Source organism: Syzygium oleosum, unplaced genomic scaffold (assembly GCF_021117445.2).
Source record: "Syzygium oleosum isolate NSW1041296 unplaced genomic scaffold, Sole_v2.1 Sole_v2.37, whole genome shotgun sequence".
Taxonomy (NCBI): Eukaryota; Viridiplantae; Streptophyta; class Magnoliopsida; order Myrtales; family Myrtaceae; genus Syzygium; species Syzygium oleosum.
Genome location: NW_026607521.1, coordinates 689458 through 712656, shown reverse-complemented (window position 1 = coordinate 712656; position 23199 = coordinate 689458). Strand labels below are relative to the sequence as shown.

At 37.6% G+C, this 23199-nt stretch overlaps 1 protein-coding gene across 6 annotated transcripts; it reads right to left on the bottom strand.

The window, feature by feature from the left end:
* Window positions 1–69: 69 nt before the first annotated feature.
* LOC115688547 (eIF-2-alpha kinase GCN2) lies at window positions 70–21960 on the bottom strand. Of its 6 annotated transcripts, none has more exons than XM_030614383.2 (30): window positions 21517–21957; window positions 21138–21203; window positions 20993–21052; window positions 20798–20903; window positions 19342–19446; window positions 16244–16666; window positions 15849–16049; window positions 15673–15759; window positions 15506–15592; window positions 15298–15409; window positions 14087–14204; window positions 12173–12227; window positions 11761–11930; window positions 10765–10946; window positions 10191–10339; window positions 9810–10059; window positions 9220–9502; window positions 9013–9106; window positions 8036–8116; window positions 7851–7907; window positions 6713–6844; window positions 6545–6628; window positions 4568–4676; window positions 4361–4497; window positions 3766–3873; window positions 3265–3350; window positions 3056–3158; window positions 2829–2945; window positions 625–764; window positions 70–478 (listed from the first exon to the last, which is right to left on the bottom strand). In XM_030614383.2, exons 1-29 carry the CDS (start codon window positions 21633–21635, stop codon window positions 654–656), a joined length of 3792 nt encoding a protein of 1263 aa, XP_030470243.1. In that variant the 5' UTR covers window positions 21636–21957; the 3' UTR covers window positions 70–478; window positions 625–653. The 6 variants fall into 6 exon arrangements, 5 of the variants coding, with proteins under 5 accessions (XP_030470243.1, XP_030470244.1, XP_030470245.1 ...); XM_030614384.2 differs by having other exon boundaries at window positions 15849–16034; XM_030614385.2 differs by having other exon boundaries at window positions 16244–16624.
* Window positions 21961–23199: the final 1239 nt, after the last annotated feature.

The following is a 23199-nucleotide window of genomic DNA, read 5'->3' as shown; positions in this document are numbered from 1 at the left end:
ACATCAGTCACCCCCCCCCCCCCCCAAAATTTTCATTTCGACGCTTTCGCTGCTTAAAGCAGTGACAAATACAGAAGATCCAATTTACAGCTAGCAAGCCGAATGTACATTTTGTACAGACACCGTCGTCTGTCCGAGAAATATAAACGCATCACAGTCAAACCGGTTGCGTTTTCTGGACAATGGAGAAGAGAAATACCAAAGATGAAGAAAACAAAACAAATGACTGACTTTGTGATTACTGGCTATTCCTATCCTGCGTAATTGGCAAGCCTATGGTCATTTACATGTATGAGAAAAGCTTGTATCCTGTGTTTCCCACTCCGAGTGACTGTACAGTTTATACGGTGACGACCGAACCTGGGACAAAAATTTGAAGATGAGCTAACAACTGCAAAAACGGCCTGATTTTCTTGCTTTGGGACATGGAGCGGCGGCCCTTGCAAATGGGGTCCAAAATACTAGTATGGCATGAGATCTGCGAAACAATCCACATGTCAAATAAGACTCAGGGCTCAACTTTATTGTTCAGATAACAAAACTGAACCAGTATGTATGAAACCCCGAGTACCATCTTATGGCTCAAGTCGAGTGTCATTTCAACGAGTGGGAGAGGTGACAAACCTGACGATAAACTGGTTTGCAATAGCATCCTAAATCCAGATGGATGGGTTTCTAAATTGTGTCAACATTGCCTCCTCCAGGAACTTCACAATGCTCTCTCTCTCAACGTTCTTCTCCTTCTTAAGTTCAATGTGACGAACCTGGAGATAAAGATCATTCAATCAAATACCCTTGATGATACCAAATGTACTACAATTGAGATACGCTAATGTGATAAAGCTTGTAGAAGACTATATTGAAATGCATAGTTATAGGGTGCCATATTAACTACATCTTTGTCAGATGACTTCTTCAAACAAGTGCATGCACTCCTTCCTTATTTGCTTCATTTTAGACATGATTCATCAACATCATGAAAACTGTAAATTCAACTTGTGGCGCAAGGGGCTTCACATCCCAATATGCATTCAAGGATTTGTTACAGTTTTTTCTTTTCTTTTAGCCTTTTAATCACATTACCTACGGGTGAGAAGCCATATAAATGTATACATGTGTCTACTTACCTGTGTCTGCATGTGAGATCGTGTGTGCATTAATTCAGGAAAATCGGATGTTACATTTACTAGGTTTAATCTCAAAATTGAGATGGTAATTATGGTGCAGAGTAGATAGAAAACATTTTTCTATGCAGGCCTAAAGTGAAAATTCAATACAATTTATTCGATTGCATCAATTGGTAGATTGATTTGCCACCAAAGAGTAAGCAAGAAAAATCCATATCAACATTCTGATTTGCTGATATTGTCAGTTTGACACTGAATAAAGCAATCAAGAAAAGTGCAGCCGAAGAATAGTAAAAATGAATAAAAGACAAAATGAAAATTGAAAAAGGTCTAATTCCACGTTACAATTTTCTTTTGAGAGAGCATTTTGGATAAAAGTTAACAAAATTATAACATTACTCCCAACAAAAAAATGATCCCCCAACTAGAAATAATCATCAACACGAATGCCACTAGTTAGTTAATTCTTGGACTTCTTTACTTAATTTTTCTGAATTTTTATTTAATAAAATGCATTCACAAGCAATTGATTGAATAATAAATTCTCTGAAGTCCAAGTTAGGCCAAGGTGCAGCAAAACAAAGCGGTTCATGAAGTCAAAGTTTGTTTTATGAGTGGGAAGAAGATCGCAATAAGTGCAGAAACAAAACTTAAGGTTTTTGCCATTGGTCAATTGAAAACTTAAGATTTTATTTTGGTTAATTACAGACTTAAAATTTTAAAAAAGCCACAATTAGATCTCAAGCTTGCCGTCGGTGGAATTCCAGCATCGGAAACGACACGTGGCAGATGACTAAATATTCCACGTGCGAACCACCTCAGATTTTCAATGCCTAAATTTTACCGACGACAAACTCGGAACCTAATTCAGTTTTTTTAATCTTGAGTCCTTAATCGAATAAAATAAAACCTCAAGTCCTCGATTGATCAATGACCAAAACGTTAAGTCCTGTTTCTGCACTTATCCCGAAGGACATCCTATGGTTTGATTTGCTTCACAGTTATTTGTATTGAGTGAACAAAAACTTAAGCAAGTTTGGACTTATCTTTTTGGTTAAAAGAGGAGATTCATTCGCTGGTAAAGATGCAAGTAAGTACAAGTTTGATCTTCAGATATGCAGAACACTGATAATTGGCATAAGGATGCACGGTTCCCTAGACTTCTAGATGTTTACAATGTACATTTTTCACGGTATGTCCATATTTTCACCAGTAAAACCTAGTTATAGAGTTTTTTTTCTTGGTCGACTAGTTTCAGAGTTCAAACAACAAAAATAGTAGATTTAATTGCGCAAAGATCCAGTATCTGGTCAATAGGTCCAGACAGTGGATTACCCCAACAGGAATTTTATCCTTTTATTTACCATTCTATGGGAAATCAAAGCAAAGTATGCCACATGAGAAAATTGCATATGTAGAGGGAAAAATCTGAAAATAGTGCCAGTATCACCCAAAAAGAATAATTTAAGCTTGTTGCACCGCTAATGTTTAATGAGTGTCCAACAGGAGAAATTGAACTGTGTAATAAGCAGCAGCACAGAACAAATGGAGGCATCTAACTTGAGTTTCACAGGTCAAGCTATACGAAGTACGAAATTAAGTTTCTGAGCTGCCATTTATAGCATCTTCTGATAAGAACCCCTCTTGACAAAGAAATATAATTTTAGTTATTGATCCAAGTTCCAACAAGGGAAGACTTACCTTAACTGAATCAGTCTGAGATGTGTCAGTTATGATGACAAGACACTTAATATCATGCTCATTCGCATATTCATATTGCTCTGTGAAGCTTGGATCAGGTAGTGGCACAAACTCTGCCTGTTGAATCAGATAATTGGCAAAAAAAGAGTTTCAGACAGAAAAGCGACCGATAACAGCGGCATAACGAGAAAAGGAAAAAGAGCATTGGAAATCATCATTTTGGTAACCTTAATATTTGCCTCCCATAACTCAGAAACAAGTTCCATGCGGTCTACCAACAAACCACCTCCTCCTCTTGAGCACACGAGAACACTGTTGCCAGCCTCATTTCTTCAGGAGTAAGAAATGGAGGGAAGAACATGAATATCAAATGAGAAAACTTATGGTCAATTGACTTAAAAGCAGGAAGGAACTGAAAATTTCAGAAAGATGTTACCTGAAAGGTTTTATTTCCATAGACGAATGCTGAATTATCATCTCTAAAGCTAAACTTACCCCAACAGCACCTGGAGGACTTGCTTTCTGAAGAGGAAAAGGCACAGTCAGAACAGCAAAACCCAACAATAGTCAAGCTCAGGACCTATCAGGTCCAAAACAGAGTCATTTAGGTGAAGGAAGCAAATCGAAATAGTTGGCCAAAATTAGAACCAAATTCAAATGCTCAAAGAAACAACAATGACTCGTTATGTTTTCCCCTAAAAAGACTAAAGACCGAGGTGATGTGACCTAAGAAATGACAGATTCTTGGGTTCCAGACTGAGGACTACCAATTGGCAAATAAGAACATCCAACCACTAAATCAAGGTGCAACTTAGTTATCCATTAGAATACCTTCAATAAATTCTAAAGGAATACTTATTTTGCCAAGTGGAAATATGTGCTTTTGAGCTCAAGAGTTAAAGAGACTCGAGCTGAAAAGGAAAATCTCATAGCCTACATGTTCATGTTCCCACAGCTGATGAAGCAAGTAGTCGTAGCGTCCACCAATAGCAAGTAATGCACTTTCCAAAAGTGATCCAGGATTGTTTTCCCGTGTAAAATGTACCTGGGAAAATAAAATAGCATAAAACTCAACATGAACCGCCCAAAGTTTGAAAATGGATTGTCTTATGTTTTTCGGATTATTGATGCAACAAGATAATGTATAGAGAAAGCATCTGAAATTCTGCATCTGTATTTCAGTTTGGAATTAATATAGTCAACACATTGCAAGTAAAGGCAACAAGCCATATGTCACCATAAGGATCTTAGTCGCCAAACCCTGTCTGTAAGCACTAGTGTTGCTCAGAGGCAGATTTGAAACATTTAGACTACTCAAGACAAAATCTTTTGAAACAGGAATAATTAGTGCTGAGCCTCAAACATGCCAACACACGGCTGGATATTCAAATACCACATGCGTTTACAAATTTGAAACTAGAAATAGGAGCACATGATTCTACAGAACTATGACATGGTCACATATCAGATGTTCAAAGAACTCAATTCACATATGAACTATTTGTTCATATAAACAGTACAAATTCAAATACCTGAAAGAATATATCTCGATGATAGTATTCTGATGGTGGCATCAAGGCATTAATATAGACATGTTTCTCAATCCTCCAAACTCTCAAATAACTAAAGAGGTTTGACAATTCATCAAGCGCCTTGCGAGTAGGCTTATCTGCCAAGGAGTGCCGTCAATGATCAAAATAAAATCCATCAAAGAAAGTAAAACACAACATCAATTATACCAGCTGGAAGGGCACCCCTGAGTCTAGAAAGAGTATGATCAGCAGCTCCACAGAACCTTAAGCCCACAGTCTGCAATCTATTTACAATGGCTTCTGCCAGTTTAAGTTCCTGAAAAGAATTTACAGGATTCATGAAGATGTACATAGATGATCATTGTTAAAAATGTTTAGCATGCTCCACTAGACTACTTATTGACACTAGTCACGTTGTAAATGTTGCACATACGAGTCCACCAACATCTGTTATAAAAGCTTAAGCCATTAGAGAAAAGGCGTGGTTCAATCTTTAAATACTAGTAGCACTCCTATTCATGCATAGGCTAGACTTTGGCCTAAGACTACAGCATGGGAACATATAATTGGGGAGGAACTAAGGGCATGTAAAGATCTAAACTCAAAACCTACAGTTCTGATACCATGTAAATTATCATACCATTGCCAACTATTTTAAAAGCTTAAACTGTTAGATGAATGTGTGGTGTAACATTTAACCACTTCAACAGTTAATTCTTATTTTACCATGTGAAGACATGAGAATACTTTCTCCAGGAAATACATAAGAAGAAAAAGGTACACAGTGTTCCCAGTGTTTTAATAAACAAAAGAAGAATAATTCGAAGCATTAAAGATACTTAAGCCGGTCTATTTACAATGTATTCATCAGCACCCAATAGATATGCATGCTGATTCCCACTTCCACAAAATCTATAATAAGCTGCAATATAGGCTTTTGGCTATTGTCAGGCATGAATAAGATCTTCAGAGAATTTTTTTTGGATAATCATCTTAAGAGAAATTCCTTTCATGATACTAATCCTATACAGCTTATCCATATTGAAGATTCTTTTTTTTTTCTTAAGGAAAACAACAACACCATGCACTATGATTGTGTGCATTTCACCAATATCATTTTTCAGCAACAAACTTCTGTTTTATTAAGAATACTAATATGCACCATTTGTTCATACAAAAACAACTTCAGTGCTTCTTTGGCCCAACGAAGAAAAATTAATGATTGAGCTTACTTATACATCTTTTGATACTTGCTTATTGCAATATAGTACGGCTTGGGCACAAGAACAAAGTCTGAACCAATAATATGGCTCACATCATCCTTTGCCTCCAGCAACATTCACAACCATTTTCTTAGCTTCAAATTTTTATTCTAGACTAATTATAATGATGAATTGTAAAGTCTACTTTATGCCTCATCATTATTCAAAAGTTTCTCTCTGTAATACATGAGGAACCCATCCTTCAGTCATGCTTTCACGAAGCTCTCTCAGAAATTAAAAACCTACAAGCTTTAAATCCCTTATAAAGATTAATTTGGTGTTCTTTATTTCTATCAGAAGAAGAATTGCTTGAGGAGAGAAGAAAGTTTTGGGGTAAGTTTCTTTCATGAAATCCATCATTATACAGAACGTGCTGTAGATCCTTTGAGGGTGTTATCTGCCCAAAAAGAAAAAAAAAGGATTTATAAATTAAAATTCTGATATGCTGGATAAATGCCTCGGGGCACATGTCTATTGCGTTTCATATCCCCTAGACTGAATATTCTGTCGAGTTCTTACTAATTCTGTACTCATAGGAACTATTCTTACATATGGAAAAACGACAACTTCCGCTTTCCTGTCCGATACCATCTGGGAAAATAATGTGTGAAATCTATTTTGTCATCTCAAGCAATGCATGAAGTTAAATTAATTCCCAAAAAGAAGAATATGTGCACTATTTGGGAAAAACTATTCTATCAGAACTGAAACCCAGGTCCAATTCATAGACAAAGGCTTAGCTCATCAAGTAAGGGATAGTAAAAAAGATTGCAGATGTGCACCTGCAGAAAATATAGAGAAGCAATGACCTGTTAACATTTCTAGCCTAAGATACACTTAGTCACCTAGACATAGTATTGAAGTGGCAGTGTTAACCCAGAAGAGCACAGAGGTTAACAAGACCATGTGATTTTGCTTATACCTGCAAAAGCTGGCGCCTTATTACAGCCCATTTTGATTTCCACTCAGAGGATTGAGGACGCAGCGAACCCATGAGTGAAAGAAGCTTAAAAGAGAAATTGGAAGTATCTGTCAGCTCAGATTTACATATCAATTAATGTGTGTGACAACAATACATTGATGCAAGTACCTCTGCAACTTTATTTCTGTGTTCAGCCTTTATACCTGTCCAAGACCATATTGCTTCCAGCAAGTCCCCATGATTCAGATGAACATCACAAGATTCAGGGGAAATAAAGTGACTTGCAATGTCCATTGTGACCTGCAAACATTAATAAAGAAAAGCATATAATACTCCGAGCCGCACAAAAATCCACTGCATCAGGTGCCATTCTAGGCGCTCACCTCAGTGAAGCAAGGTACTAAGTTAAAGTTGCGACACATTTTACAAACAGACAAACAATGTGTTAAAACAATATGACGATAGACTTATTGTATAGCAAAATCTGGCGTGGGCAAAGTGAAGTGTTTTGTTACTGCATCATACTACCTAAATATTGTATATTCTTCTCTTACAATAAATTACTATACCTGAGAGAGAGAGAGACAGAAGAAGAAGAAGAAGAAGACGGAGACTTTGCCTTATAATGGACGCTGGAAAGCTTCTAAGCATATTCTGTCATCACAAAACTGTCAATCCCTTCAATTAAATTTAAAAATATTTCACTTCTACAAAAACAGTCCTTCCATCCTTTCCCTCATCTTCACTTAAAAAAGGGTATAAAGGTCCAAAAGCTTAACTTTTGCAGAGGCATTGCCTTTGCGGAGAAGCACCTCGCCTGAGGCACTCTCCTAATGGTACCGAGGTGATGTCACATCACCTCACACTTAACGAGGCACCAAAGCTACACTATGCCACGCATGGGTACCCCTAGGTGATACCTCCCTTGCATTTGGAACTCTTCAATACCGCACAAAATAGCTGAGTTGTTCAACAGAAGCCAGCCGTCTAAATATGTTGCTTGGAAAAACATAAGTTGCTTGGAACTTCACAATCAAGCTGGGCTGAGAGTGTTCAAACAGAGAACATAGGCTTGAGGTTGCACCGTAGATATTATTTGCATTACGCAAAAAGTTATCCATGTAATTTCTATATATTTGTTAAATAGGGCAACAGATTAAGGCACGATGATATCAGAGGCAAAAAGCAAATGACAACACCAAGCAAACACTCACTTTAGCCCAAAATAAGACTTCACAACTCTCGTTACAGTTCAACTGATATGTTTATTGATATATAAAATCAGTCAATAGAGAGAGAGAGAGACCTTAATAACCTCTGCTTCTGTCAAGGCAGATGCACCTCCAACAATGTCAAAGTCACCCTGTCGATAATTACAGACAGAAAAGCACATAAGACTTGACTTGAGTTTAACCTTTCTTTCTGGGCTTTCTTTTCAAAAGAAAATGAATTCATAAGAGCTTATTACTATGGAACGGTTCATATAAGTACCTGAAGGTAGCGAGTTGGTGGAGAATGACCAACAGCTCTCCTAAAGACATATGAAATTTCATATCGCTTGCATGAAGATTTCTTTATAATTGACAAAAGCACGGTCAGTTTCAAATACTAAATCCAAATCCTGTAGCCATAGGATCTAATAGGCTTGAGAAAATTCCCAAAAATCATCAAAGCAAAAGCATCAAGATAAATTTCAATTCATGTTTAATTATGCTGTACCTGTTCAGAAACAGCATAAATGAAATGACCCCCAGAAGATCACTATGATACAAGTAGAGGGGAATTATTCAAGTTGGAAGTATAGAGCTAGCTGATCATTGACATGCAATTTAGTTTGTCCTCTCTCATGGTGGCTCTGTTACCATGTAAACATTCTAGGATCTTCAAGAGAGAGGGCTAGAAAAAAGATTCAAAGGCTACATCTTTACTGATTTTTTTTAATAAAAGAGTACATAAGATGCCTATATTTATAGAGCATGAGAGACATAAAAACCCTAATCACCTTATTTATGGCCACCAGCTAACTACCAACTGAAATTTACAATTTCCTTTTGCTGGCCTTTCAGTATTGCAAAACTGCAACATTAAAGAAAAATATACCAATATAAAAGTTTCATTCTTCCATTAAATTTTACTTTTTTTTAGTGGTTGAAGGAACAAGGCGTCGTCCGAGGGGAGAGGACAATGACAAACAAACAAACTAAGAACTAAAGTAAGCAAATAAATTACCACCACAACTGGAATTGGCAAAGTTGAGAGCACAACTATAAGGCTAAGAGAACATGCTGAAGGGAAAGAAAGAAGACAATGAATTTTTTCAATGGAGGTAAACAAGATAACTGCGTCCTTTTTGATGAGGATATCATGCAAGTTGATGGAAAAGCATGATTTAAAGCAATGATACCAGAAAACATTGATAACTTCTGTTAAAGAAAATAAGTTGAGTGGAGGGAATTCTTAAGTGATACCTGTTGTGTAACAGCCCAGCTAACAAATGGTAAACGCAGCTCGTAGCAAAGTTCAAGCATATCGCCACCATGTGTTAATACTTTGACAGAACTCCTTGTAAACAAAAACTGAGATAGTCAGGGACAACGGGTTTTCCAAAGAAAAGGAAAGCATGCTAAAAAATTCTCATTGTAAGATGATTAGACCAGGATCACATAAAAAGGAACCTCTTGATCTGCGGAGAATCGTCTACTAAGCGCATAGGAATAATCTCCAAATGCTTTGCACAATGCTGTCTGAAGACTTCCCTCGAGACCTCCATGACATGATCACGTAGTTCAGTGTCAAACTCTGGGTACTGGATAGAGTAATCGTGAAATTTATGCAAATTTAATCCATCCCCATTCTGATGTTTGTCTTTCATCCTCAAGGCTTCATTGTCAAAGATGGAACTCACAACTTTGTCATACACACTTGTATCCTCTGAATTTCGCATCGTACGAAGAATATCTGTTCATATTCATAAAGTATGACATGAGTTAAACATTGTCATAACAGCTCCGGTTTTACAATTATTCGGTATGTCACCAAAAACAAGTTTTCAAGGACAGCCGAGGCCTTGTCTTTCACGCAAGAAGATGCGCATGCATGCATGCATGGTCGTGCACAGGGCACCTACAACATGCAAGTAGCAACGTGTGCCACAAACACACAAAGAAAGTACATATTCGAATACATACAGACAAAGAAAGGACATATTTGCAAGTAGTAACATGTGCCACATGCACACAAAGAAAGGACATATTTGAATACGTACTGTCTAACAATTCATACTCCATCCTTGGTGGGAAGGCATGCTCCAAAAGCTCAGTTGCAGATGGACGCTCAGAAGGACTAGGAGACATCAAGCGCCGCAGTAGGGTAGCTTGCTCTGGAAAGTCAGCAACCCAAAGAGGTGGAAGGTTTCCTTTCTGTTTCAGATCTGAAAGTGTAATATGTCTTTCCATAGCTGTCCCGAATGGGTGCCACAGCTCAAAAAACACAACCCCTAAACTATACATGTCAGCCTGCATTGAATACCGGTCAAGATTTTAAAGATGCAGATAATGCAGGGTGCCAGTAAAGCAGGTGGCAAATCCATCCGAGAACTTGCTTGAATAAGACAGACAAAGTTGGCCACTAAAGTTGGCCAATGTACCTTTTCATCAATTTTTGGCCACCCTTGCTCAATTTCTGGGGCGGTATAGAAATAGGTACCAACTTGACCAGTACCATCAATGGAAACTCCAGTAGTTTCAGTTAGAAAACTGGGTTCCTGATCCAACTGCTCGAGTTTTAAGAATTTTGCTGAAAGCCAACAACGAAATAGACAAAATCAATTCCCTTTTTTTATATGCTCATAAGTCAAAGCTCGAACATCTTATTTTACTTGAGCTCCTGCATTATCTATTACACTGCTATGATCACTAGACACCAAGAACAAATAGGAGGAGGAAAACTAATTCAACCTCACAATGAACTCAAAAATAGATGTCAAATGAGCAGCACGTTTATGTTTCCATACTGCAGAATCTCAATTACTGATATCAGCTGTTAAAGAAGCTAGTTTGAACAGGTATATGGCCCTTACCAAAAAAGGGTTGTTCGACAGGAACATAGCAGTAATCAAAATCACTTCAAATACATCTCTCATTGAACATTTTCCATGCATAAGAAAACCTTATACTGCCTTTTAGGTCAGACCAAAGAAAAATGTAATTGCCAAAACTTACCAAGACCAAAATCTCCAATTTTAATGTCACCACGGGCATCAAAGAAAATGTTATTCGGGGTAAGATCCCGATGGATGATCCCTTGTCCATGTATGTGTCTCAAGCCTTCAACAATTTGGCGAAACAAAAGCCATGCATTTTCCTTGTCAAACTGACATGATTCAAACACCTGGCGAAGAGTCCTACAAGCCAAAAAAGATAAAGGAAGCAATTGCTTACTAGCAGGTAAAATATATCACTCTATACAAAATACATGTGTATCAATCACAAGAGCTCATACATACGTATTTGGACTCAAGCGGAGGGATTTAGAAGAACAACTATAAGGCATAAGTGAGAAAAGAAAACTTCAGATGTATACATGACCTACAGTTGTGTCTTTGTCAAACACAAAACAAGATATTGAAAGATGCATGAAAAACGTGACTCTCATATCTTCATATAATTTCCAACCAAAAGCTTAAGCCATGCGCTGGAAAGAGACTGCATGGATGTTAGGCTATAATAAACCATTGTCAATGATGTGGGATAACACTTAACATGAAAAATGTCCTTTGCACAAAGGTTACGTAGGATTTCGATTCCAATTTGTAGTTTGCTTGCAAGAATAGTTTTGTATGATATTGCCACGTGATAAATGGTGCTAAGGTATCTCAACGGTAATCTAATCAGCAGACAAGATAGATGAAAAAACACCATTGGCAAAACAAAGAAAATTTTGTTTAGATGGCTGAACTGGGAAATGCCACCAACGGAGTGGAAACAATAGGATACCGTAAATGTGTTACACAAGATGAAGAATACATGCCCATGACAAAAAAAGAAAAAAGATGCATCCGAAATAGCAGCACTTATCATTACAAGCATACTTATTTTTCCCAATATTGTACATCTAGCGATATTTGGCCAAAGAAAAATTCTATTTTTTTTTTTAGTCGAAAAAGAAAAATTATGGTTGACTAATAGTTCTATTAGTCAAACATACAAGAACTATACCTAGGGCAGTACTCCATCTGAATGTACAAGTACGTCGATTCTAGTTTGTTATCTTGCCCATAGACGTCAATGGAGCTTGTTTTCCGGTCACTTATAGCGGAGCTTGCTGCAGTCATAGAACCCCAAGCAACATCACAGTGTGAACCAGCAACTCCCGTTTCGAACCATGCCTGGAAGGTTTACAAATCACATTCATATTGAACAATTTACATATTCAGAATTAAAAAAATAAAACCATATATTTTGGATAGAACAGCCATCAGCAACAGAGTTGAAGCATGTTTATATGGATAAGTTCAAATGTTGACAAAGAGTCACGATAGTTTATAACAGCAAAACTGGTTGATCCCCGAGCCTGAAGTAAGAGCAGTAGAGCAGAAAAAAGAAACTCCATGAAAAGGTTACTTATTACCTGGTAGTACCGTACAACATGTTGATGCTGCAGACGTGATAGAGTGGCCACTTCCCTGTTTACCACCAAATTGTTAATGCATATAAATACATCAGAAGAGCACATGAAATCTGGACAGCGAAATTTGTAGCACTACATTGAAAAAATAAAACTAAAAAAAAAAAAAAAGTCACCAAATGTCACACGTTCAATAAACTATACTAACCTACAGAGTAAAAATACTGTGTCGTATATTGATCAACGAATTAGCAAATGCTTGCTATTATTGCCATTTGGCAATGGGAGTCGGAGAACATGAGAAACATAACCACTTTCTTTGCTTGTTCCATTTGCTTAAGCATTTCATGCGACAGTGTTGCCATTCTCCAGATTGGTCATCTATATGTTCCAGGGGGTTAAGTGAGACAATATCACCAAGAAAACCAGTCAACGATGTGCAGTGTTTCCATAATGTACAAGATTTTCCATGGTACATCCTTACACAAGAACCAAAAAGCTCAACTGTACACAACAAGTGTACTGGAATCTGCATAGCTTTTATGAATTGTTTATTGTGCCATTTAGCATCTCATGTTTGGCCAGAGATACAATTACAAACGCCGATCAAGGAATACTACAGAAGCACGTCAACAAATGTGCAAACTACAGCTTCTACATCAAACCTCCCCATCCAATCAATCTTTCTGTTAAGGGAAAAAAGATTGCCAAAGAAGAGAAGATATCAGCATTCTCTAACCACTGGGTGGCAAAGAAAAGACAGACCGTACTCCCCACGGACACATCGTGCAGCTATGCATGTATATAAAACCAGCAATGTTCCCTTACAAGCAGATACTAGTCCCAAGCCATTCCCTCAATGTTTGGTACTAAAAAATAACAATTCATTGTCGGATAATCCTGACTATTAATTTAGAGAAAATAATATCGTTTTATAACTAAGTAGCATATTAGTAGTAAAATACAAAACTAATTGAGTACGTTATGCAAAAATGAGAAGCTCATATCGATATAGGGAAAAGATACCCTGGTAGAGAAGTGCAACTAAACAGAATCAAGCCTTCTCCTGCGTAAATGGACTGTTAAAAACTCGATATGATGAAACAAGAAATAAGAAAATATTCTCTCTTCTATTTGTTTAATTTTAATAGAGTGCATTGGAGAAGAAAGAGCCCGACTAAATATTTATAGGCAACATCAATTGCTACAACAAATTTGACGAATTTGGCAGTGAATTGACAGGTTTTCATGTTGTTCAATCCTCCATAGAGTCAAACAACACTATTGAACACTTAGACCTTAAATTGAATCAAAAGGAGGCCTCCATCATAGACGAGTCTTTCAGTAATTTACATGAGTATCATCAGCTAGCTATCATTAACCTAAAGAAATGGTCTATATAAACTCATTGTCATCCCCTCACAATCCTCTCCACTAGCAATCACAGTAAGCTGATAGGGCACTGATAAAAATAATGATTGGATAAATACTCTACAAACCACATACATTCACACCGAGAACCTCCTTTTCCAAATGCAACTGATACAAAAATGATCTATCCACCGTAATTACAACCAGCTCCCAGCTACAGTGGAAGTGGTTACAGACACCCTTCTGATCTACAATCATTTAAGCACTAACTGTCTATGTAAACAAAGTAACTTACCAGTCCAAAGTCAATCACGTTATTCAGTTAAGAGAACAGTACTTTTATAAAGTCTCCTTCATGGTCAATCAAGTAATCTAGAAACACTCCCCTTATGAAGATTAAAAGATAGTCTGGGTACAACAAAAAGAAATATCATCAAATCCAAGATTAAGTGGTTTTTAACATATTTACTCAAATTATGGCGCAAGTTCTGCATCAATAGAGAAATTTACTCTCAATAAACTTTTCATATATCAGTGAGAAGTTACCTTAATATACGGTCATTCAGAGACAAACTTTTGTCCTTGAGCCGGATTTTCTTCACTGCATATTGCCTACCATCCAATTTATTCTTACTAAGGACAACATGGCCAAAACCCCCATGACCTGTTTCATTAAATGAGAGAGGAAAAGCTAAAATTTTTAAATGAAACAAATTCAAAAGATAAACAAGTAGTCCATTTTCAATCTTTTCTTGACTTGCAAAAAGGGTTTCTTAAAACTATTCTCACTTGAAAAGGGCAGACGCTCGTCAAAGCACGGCAGAAGTAATTAGATAGAACCTGAACAGACAACTGACCTCCAGCTATCAAATATTATCTTGGTCCTTCTTATATTTATGCAGTAGTATAAAAATCCATTTTGACGTCATTATAGAATTCCTCAAATGGCACAAGTTACTATAAGCGAAGTTACTACACTATTTGCATTGTCCGAGCCTAACAATGTCTCCGTTGCAAAATTTGCAGTGTCCTTCCTCCCTCCCTCCCTCCCCACTTATCAATTATTTGTACTCTTGACCAAGTAGGCCTACCAGTATGACCAAAATTTTCTTATTTGTAAAGGATCAAAAGTGGGCCAGATGTCATAATGGATTAGTACTTGCCCTGCCTCCCTCATCATTGATTGTAAATCTAGCTATGCACATGAAAGAGCTTCCGAAGCTTAAGGAGTGTGAACATGTAATTTAAAATGGAAAGAATGGGCAACCAGTAAGATAACATTTGCCCGACATGGATTGCCTAACAAGATCATGGTCAAGAAGGGATATCCTTGGGATTTTTATATCAACTCTGAATTGAACTAGTAAAGCTCTAATCCGAATGTATCCCTTCACGTCGTCTAGAATGCATGTTTCAATAGGCATATATGACACTACTATACAGTGCTTCCAAATATCTGTGTGCTCCATGGGAAAAAAGAAAATTGAGGCAGTAATTCTCATACCAAACAAGAGAAACAGTTGCAAGCGAATCATGCATAGTAACAAAATGACTGGAAAAAGTGATTAGCCACCAATTTATAAAGAGATGAAAGTAGCCAAATCAAACAGTAATAACTCTGCTGTTACTCACCGTGTTTTCTAATGTAACCTCATACTTCAAAATCTTTTGCTAGGTACTATATTGTTGCAATTTACTTCATGACATTCAAATTATGTGTAGATTTAAGACGAAAAGTCATGAAGGTAATATCTTACCAAGAGTCTGAAGCTCCTCGAAGTCATTGAGATAGCGGGAACTTGGAGGAGGTGTACTGGGCTGCACTATATCAGCTGTAGGCTTCCAAAACTGAGAAACTTTTGATGAAGTCTGCAGAACAAACAAAACGACGGATTACATAAAATACTCTGAATAATCTGTCGAATAATAGGAGATGAAACAGCGGAGAGAGAAAGAGAGGCTGACCGTATGCTGCTGAAAAGCATGGTCAAAAGTTCTCCTAAACAGTGAGGACTGTTTTAACGCCAAATCATGTACCCAATCAGAAAGAATCTGAACAAAACCACCAAAAAGCATAGTTTAGTCAGTGGACCAATAACGTTATAAAGTCAAAAAGCAACTTAATCACATACTCCTAGATTGTACAGTTCCAAGGCTATTTGAGGGAAAGCATCAGACAATGGCCCTTTGGAAGCACAAGCGAGACGAAGGAGATGAACCTGCAACATAAATAGATATGCAAAATACTTTGATTTGATCTAATTACAAAGTAAGGAAAACCATTAAACAATGGAGCAGAAAACAACACCAGTATCAGATCTTTCTTGACAATTTGAGGTGCTTGATGATGAATCATGGACTCAGATGACAGGCCATCAGAATGAACATGATCGTGATCATCGTCCACATCATCAAAATTATGGCCACTGCTGTCGTCGTCGTCGTCATCGTCATCATTATTGCCATCTTCATAGCCAACATCAGATGCGTCTTCCTGGAAAACCGCATTCTGTGTCAACATGCATTTTTTTATGTTTCATTCACGGTAACCAGGAAAGGATATAGTAAATAGGCTCCAAGTCGATGTATTAAAAACTACAAGGCAGGAATTATTTTCTGTTCATTAAGATTGGTTAAAAGATATCAAGGAAAGGAAATATTTTACTTCCGCATATTTGTGCAACCAAAAATGAGATTCTTTACCTCCATGCCTCTAAAACTAAATTGTACAAACTTCTCCATTATTTCTTCACTCGAAGAGGAAGTAGATATACTCTTCTCATCATCATCATTTTCTTCTTCAAGCTTTTCCAAATTGCTAGTAGGGACAAGCACAGATGGTTGCCTCTTATCTAGCACTGTTTGTGGCTTTAACCCTTTATTAAGCTTCTTATCCGGAAGCTCATATTGAAATTTTGAAACTCCTGATGCATGCAACTGTACAGAAGTATGTTTCTCGCTTCTCTGATCCATACTCAGACCCCAATGCCATGACTCTCCGGAGCTACCAAAGAGGTCTACAAAACCATATACAAAGGGTCCTCTGGAAGAGCCACCTTTGTCCAAGGAAGCTGCCATGTCCTTCTGAAACAACGAGCCATTGTCATCCTTGGTCAAGCAGGGCACCTTCAGAAAAAGGGCAGGACAAAACCACTCAATATGGTTTAACATAAGAACAAAATTGTCCGCAAGTTTTCCACACCAGTATCATCATCAACATTAAAATTGGTGAAATAAAGGAAAATTATCCAATCAAAAGTTTAACCAGAATTAGGTCCACAAAGAGCAGACATTAAGACACAAAAAGTACTCATTAAAGGTACAAGAGTGCAAGTTTTCCACACCAGTATCATCATCAACATTAGAATTGGTGAAATGAAGGAAAATTATACAATCAAAAGTTTAACCAGAATTAGGTCCACAAAGAGCAGACATTAAGACACAAAAAGTAGTCATTAAAGGTACAAGAGTGCACGCCAATTTTACATGTCACAATCACAAAGACTAAGCATACTTGTTTATGAACAAATTACACAATAGCAATAACAGATCAATTAAGGAAACACCTGATGCTAGATGACCTCCAAAAGCTGCTTACGAGATATAAACTGTGCATGTAGATTTTGCCTACCCCTCAAGTAAGGAAGAGTTAAGTAGACCATTCAAACTCATACAAGTCATCTACCAACTGTCGAAAACTATTAGAGAGGATGCTGAGCGCTAACCACTTCAATTCAACTCCATTAGACCCACTAGCTTACTGTGCTGACAAGTTTACTCTCACCTCCATAAGAAGAGTGTTAGAAAGTCCAACCCAAAAGCTTAAGTTAATAGGTGGAGGGAGACCACATGAATATAAAGAGCATTTAGGACCCATTGTCAAGCAATGTGATACAATACTTCAACAAAGAGCCATGGCAACTATGGCATTAAGAAGACTGCATATTTGAATTTTTCAAAAAAAGGGGACAATATAGCATATTTTATGAAATACAATCCATTGGAATATCTCATGTATTCAATATTAAATTGACATTAAGAGCAATGAAGGATGACAGTTGACAAGGTTAATTTGAGAAAAATACCAATTGAAACTTACAGAGACAACCATCAAGAGCGAGACTATACAAAGACCATAAATAGTTTCAAAATTTATCAATACTAACGAAAACAGTATGCTTGCTCAAGGGAACAATATTCTTAGTAAAATTTGAAAATTCTATTTTATAATAACTTGAAAGAAAGAGAAAATCAATAAACTAGATTGCTTAAATATTTCTTAACCAACACAAAAAGAAGTTGCTAAAGAAAATGGAAACTTCATCCAAATTAAAAAAAATTAGAGATCTTCAAGAAAAAATATTTGGTTTTATACAACCTGATTCATGAAATATGTTTAGTCTAAAATAGGAATAAAAATGGAAAGTCCTTTATATGTTTGAATCTACAGAGAGAAAATATTCTTTATTTTTCATTGTGGTACAAAACCTCATATTTATTAGCTCATTGATTAGCAAGTTTCAGGCATTTGTTTTGGAGATGTGACTGTAGTCTGTACCTAGATAATTGAAGAGTGGACAGGCATCCTCCATAATTTGATTTTAAACAACTTTGCCAAAATTTGACCATCTCAAAAGTTTAAAAAAAATCTATACATAAAAAGGTTTCCCTCAAGCTACCGTCTTTTAACTGAAAAGTTTGAAAAGGAAGCTGAAGCATTGACTGAAACAGAAAAAGTTCTAAACAGAAACTTCCATTTTGGAAACATGAATGGATCCAGCATGCATATGTACGTGTAAAGTATCTCAAATTGCTTGTCCATGGGCTTTATATAGGCCTTGTGTATGTGTGCGTGTGTGCGTGTGTGTGGGGTCTCCCTCCACCAAAAAACTAAAATTTTTTAACAGAACTTTTTATCATGGCATTAGCAGCTAGGTTCAAGCCTTACTTTATTTTGCACGCCTATGGGTCCCAGTTCATCAATTCTACGTGCCTCTCTTCCTCAGATTGACACATGAGAGGGAATTTTAAAATATCACACATCGCTTGTCTACGAGATTTATACAGATCTCATATACGTATAGTCTCCCTCCACCTAAAAGCTTAAAACTTTTTGGTTGGAAATTCTAACAGTATTTAAAGCAATACCTTTCATCCAAAAAGTGAGCGATTCTTGCATCAACTGTTTCCATGTACAAGACGCCATCATGGTGGTAAAATCTTGCATAAGCACCGCATTCAACAACAATGACACATGCTACGAGGACCAGGTCTTCCTAATTATTTTCATGAGTTCTCCCTATTATAGAATTTGTTTTTGCACAAATTTCAATAAAATTAATAGTCTTCCAATGATAGCCTTGAATCATATAAAAGTTTAAAAAGGAAACAGCATATTAAGGGTGCACAGACTCTGTTATATAGCTACAGCCATCACTTTAATGAAGAATTCTTTCCCACCTTTCACAAACATCACATATCGTCCCCTCCTTGGACACTATTAGAAAAAAATGAATTTGTTTTCACATACAGGTTTAAGGCTGCATATGCTGATGAAAGCACATAAAAAGTTACTTTCACACCGTTGACAAATTAAGGGCAAAGAAAATACACTGTAATTTTTATCCTGTCAAACAAGGTCCTTGCCATACAACAAATGGTTCTTTCAAAAATAGGTCAGAAGAGGATGAAAAGGACGGATCAAACTTACTGCAAAAAATAGACCTCACAAAAGTGAAAATTCCGCCATAGCTGTATTAAAATCATGAACTGCACTACATCAAAAGAGTCTTCAAGCATACCGATTTGTGTGCTTGGCTTAGTGGGACAATCTCAGACAGAAACTCTTGAGCAGCCTCCACCAAATTGAAAATCATTACGCGTCCTTCGCGAGCATTAGAATTTGCCTGAATACAAAAGGGAGTGATGATTAAGAAAACACATCGTACTCAAAGTCTCCACATGCTGAACATGACATAATGCAAAGTCATGTTTTAGACCAGCAGAGTAGACAGTCTTGCATTTTTCTCCATTCCTTTATAACTTTAAACACTTCCTCAGACACTGCCCTATAAAGTTCATCTATGTTATCAGGTAGAAATGACCCCAAATGGTATTTAACTGAAAGAAACAATATTTAACCCTGGTTTAGCTGATCAATCGCTAGTAAGTCCATGCAACTTCATATGTACATACATCAAATTTCTGCACAAAAAGATAGCATTCTTGAAATATAGGCACGTATTATGTCCAGTGCCTGTTTCATCTCAACTGCAATAAATTTGACAATATCCGGGAAGGGCATATGACAAATCTGCAAAGCTAGCTGGAAGGCGAACAAAGATAAAATATACATAATCCGGAGGCACCCCCCCCCCCCCCCCTCCCTCCCCAATCTGACTATCTAGTCTAACTATGAGCTAAAAGGGGAAGATTCATGTTTTTGTTCCTTCATTGCATTTTCTCAATGTGATCCAAACTAATTACTTTTCACTTCGGTGGTGAAACTTATAGAACTTTTTAAAGTAGGTTCCTCCCATGAAACTTTCAACCACATTTGTATGTGCCGATGCTAAAGGGAGTCGTCCACTTTTACTTTCAGGGATGAATTTGTTGAAAAATCAGCAGATATTTTGGTATCATTAGTCGATCAATAAAATTCCGTACTCAGGATATATACGATGGTGCCATTACTTAAGCCCAAGGGAAAATTTTACAGCAACAACAAACTAGTCGGTTGAGACTGACAGGAACTTCATGAGGGAGAAGCTAGACGGTTTGCTCATTCTTGTACGCCTTGTGAAGTCCATAGACTAGTTAGCAGATATTTTCAAAACGGGATTGAGAAGAATCATGTTATACTTCCGTATTTGCAATATGGGGATGATTGATATCCGTGCTCCTTGAGGGGGAATGTTAACAGTTCTCCAGTGGCAAACTTGTGATGCTCTGTAGAGACAAGTCTCTTGTGTCTAGTTTTGTGCCGGGGTGGTACCCCCTTGGTACCCTCTTGATATTCCTGTTATTGTGTTTATGTGTAAGTTGATATAGTTATGCCTGCATTTTATATAATAAATGAAAGATCCGACCTACATACGAGTGGGAATGTCTGTGGGCTTGTTCCCACACAGCTTAAGCTTTTGGGGAAAAACAAATTGTCTAGTACCTCCCAATCAACCCCCAACCAGAAATGGAATATGGAAAGGCGAAGGAAGACCTCTTGAGAATGGTTGTATAAAACCAAGAACCAGTTCATACCAGCTCGTGTAGGAGAGAGAGAAGCTTATATGCGTCAGCTTCGGATAAACCTTCCTCAGGTATGATCTGCAACTTCGGACACTTGTAAGGATACCCGGGTAAGCACCTATATTAGAAAAAACATAAACGGAGAGCAGAAGCATAATAATCGACGCCAATAGAGATAGTGTTAGAACCAAATTTAGAGGCACTGACCTTACAAAAAGAAGGGCTGACACATCCAGATCATCATAACCCATGTCTTTTGAGTAAGGCCTGAATCATTCCAGCTAAACATATCCGTAACCACGACAGATAATCAAAACCCACGCGATTAACAGAGCACTCACTAAGAAGAAACCTGAGCTTAATAATGATCTTCGGAGGGGTTTCTGCAACTTTGCAATCTTCCTGAAATATCGCACACCTGGACGTTGCACGCTACTAACTTCAGTAATTACAAAACAGAAAGGTAACAAGCTTCCGCTGTTTGTTTGCTACAAGCCATCAACTAAGCCAACCCGACGCGCGCACGATAACTAAAACGAAGCAGCATTATACTTCATAGACCCCACAAATAGCAGAGCAGAACAAACAAGACCTGAGAGCATGTGCCCCTGCTGAAACTCACAAACTCAAAACCTTTGAAGCAGATAAATCGCCAGGAGTGTGAAAAACCCGACCGGCATTAAAGAAAGAGCATGCGGAATCACTGTCGAAGCGACAGAAAGCCAACTCACAGGGCAGTGATTTCCTCGGCGAGGAGCTCATTGTCCTCGTCGGCATGCTTGTCCTTGGAAGGAGTCCTCCCCTTGCTCCTCTTCCCTCCTTTTTTCTTCTTCTTCGAGCCCTGACCCATTCGAGCTCACTCCGATCCCCGCCCACCACTCCTCGGAACCAGCACCGCTCGCACGCCTCCGGAGCTGGATTGCTCCGTCGATGGAGCGATGCGATCGGAAACCCGTGAATCAGCGAAGAAGAGTGTGTGATGATGGATGGATTCGAGCGACGAGGTCGTGCGATGCTTCGGAGATGCGGCAGAGTGATCGTGGGAATCGAAGCGAAGCGGAGGGAGCGATTGGGAATCGCTCGCACGGTGGTGGAGAGGAAACGAGAACTGGGTCTCTGCAAGGAAAACACGGGCAGGGAAGCAGCAGAAGAAGAAGCTGACGCAGTCACGCAGGTGGCGCTGAATCCATTGGATTTTTTTGAACAGAGAAAAATGACTTTCGTTAATATTCTCTTTTTTACCTTAATGATAAAGCACGATACACGGGTTAATTCCAAAAAAAAAAAGCACCGATTTTAGGTCAAGGGACAATTTTGGTCCGAACTTTTTTTTGTTTCATAAAAAAACATCAACTTTAGGTCGAGGGACAACTATGGCCCGAACTTTTTTTTGTCCCGTAAAAAAACACCAACTTTAGGTCGATCGACAATTCTGGCCCGAACTTTTTTTTGTCTCGTAAAAAAGCACAAACTTTCACTTAAATCCCAAATCTGGCCCTTATTGACTTAAAATAATTGATTTTTCAACTTGACTATTCCATCTTAGCAATAAATTCACGTGACTTGCTGACTGGATTTAAAGCATTATTTATTGTCTTATTCTCTGAACCACAGCTTGAAGAATAATGGTGAAACTGTTTGTCTCCTTCACTTCACCGGCAAGTCAAAAATATATCCAAATTGAATCTTTCTAGCCAAACTTCGTCGTTTTGTCGTAATCTAAAGCTGTAGACCACCGCCCATCGACAGACGCCATGGAAGAGATTCGCCAGGCTCACCACCATAACTTTTTTTCTCAAACAAGGATAACTTCAGACAGAAAGTCAATGGGGGGCCAAATTTGGGATTTAAATGAAAGTTGGTGCTTTTTTACGAGACAAAAAAAAGTTCGGGCCAGAATTGTCCCTCGACCTAAAGTTGATGTTTTTTTATGGGACAAAAAAAAGTTCGGGCCAGAATTGTCTCTCGACCTAAAGTTAGTGCTTTTTTTTTTAATTAACCCTACGATACACTGAGCTTTTAATTTATTTAATATCATTCTTGAATTTTAGTTACGAATTCAATTTAGCCTCTGAACTATATAAAATTATTCAATATTGTCCTTCATTTAACTCAATTTCAGGGACAATAGTGAATATTTTCGCATAATTCAATAAATAGATTGAACGTGCACCAAAATTTCAGAGATCATATTCAACATATTAAAAGTTTATAGATGACATTGCACATTGGGTTACGAATTAAAAGTTCCAGGACTACGTCACACAAATATATCCAATGAATCTGATTTTGTTGTAGTGGAATGACTTATGTGTAGAAAGAGTTAGTGGTACAGAGCAAAAAATCACCGGTGTCGGGAGGCGACAATTCAAATTTCTTTTGGTATCGTTTTTACTGGGTATAGTATTGTCTTC

What these genes read in the sequence shown, in the direction of transcription:
- LOC115688547 (XM_030614383.2), bottom strand. Translation starts at nt 21,635, where the DNA reads ATGGGTCAGGGCTCGAAGAAGAAGAAAAAAGGAGGGAAGAGGAGCAAG. An exon ending in CTGAATGACCGTATATTAAG is followed by an intron (nt 12,228 to 14,086) that starts GTAACTTCTCAC and finishes GGTGGTAAACAG; the next exon opens with GGAAGTGGCCACTCTATCAC. An exon ending in CAGAAGCAGAGGTTATTAAG is followed by an intron (nt 6,845 to 7,850) that starts GTCTCTCTCTCT and finishes TAATGTTTGCAG; the next exon opens with GTCACAATGGACATTGCAAG.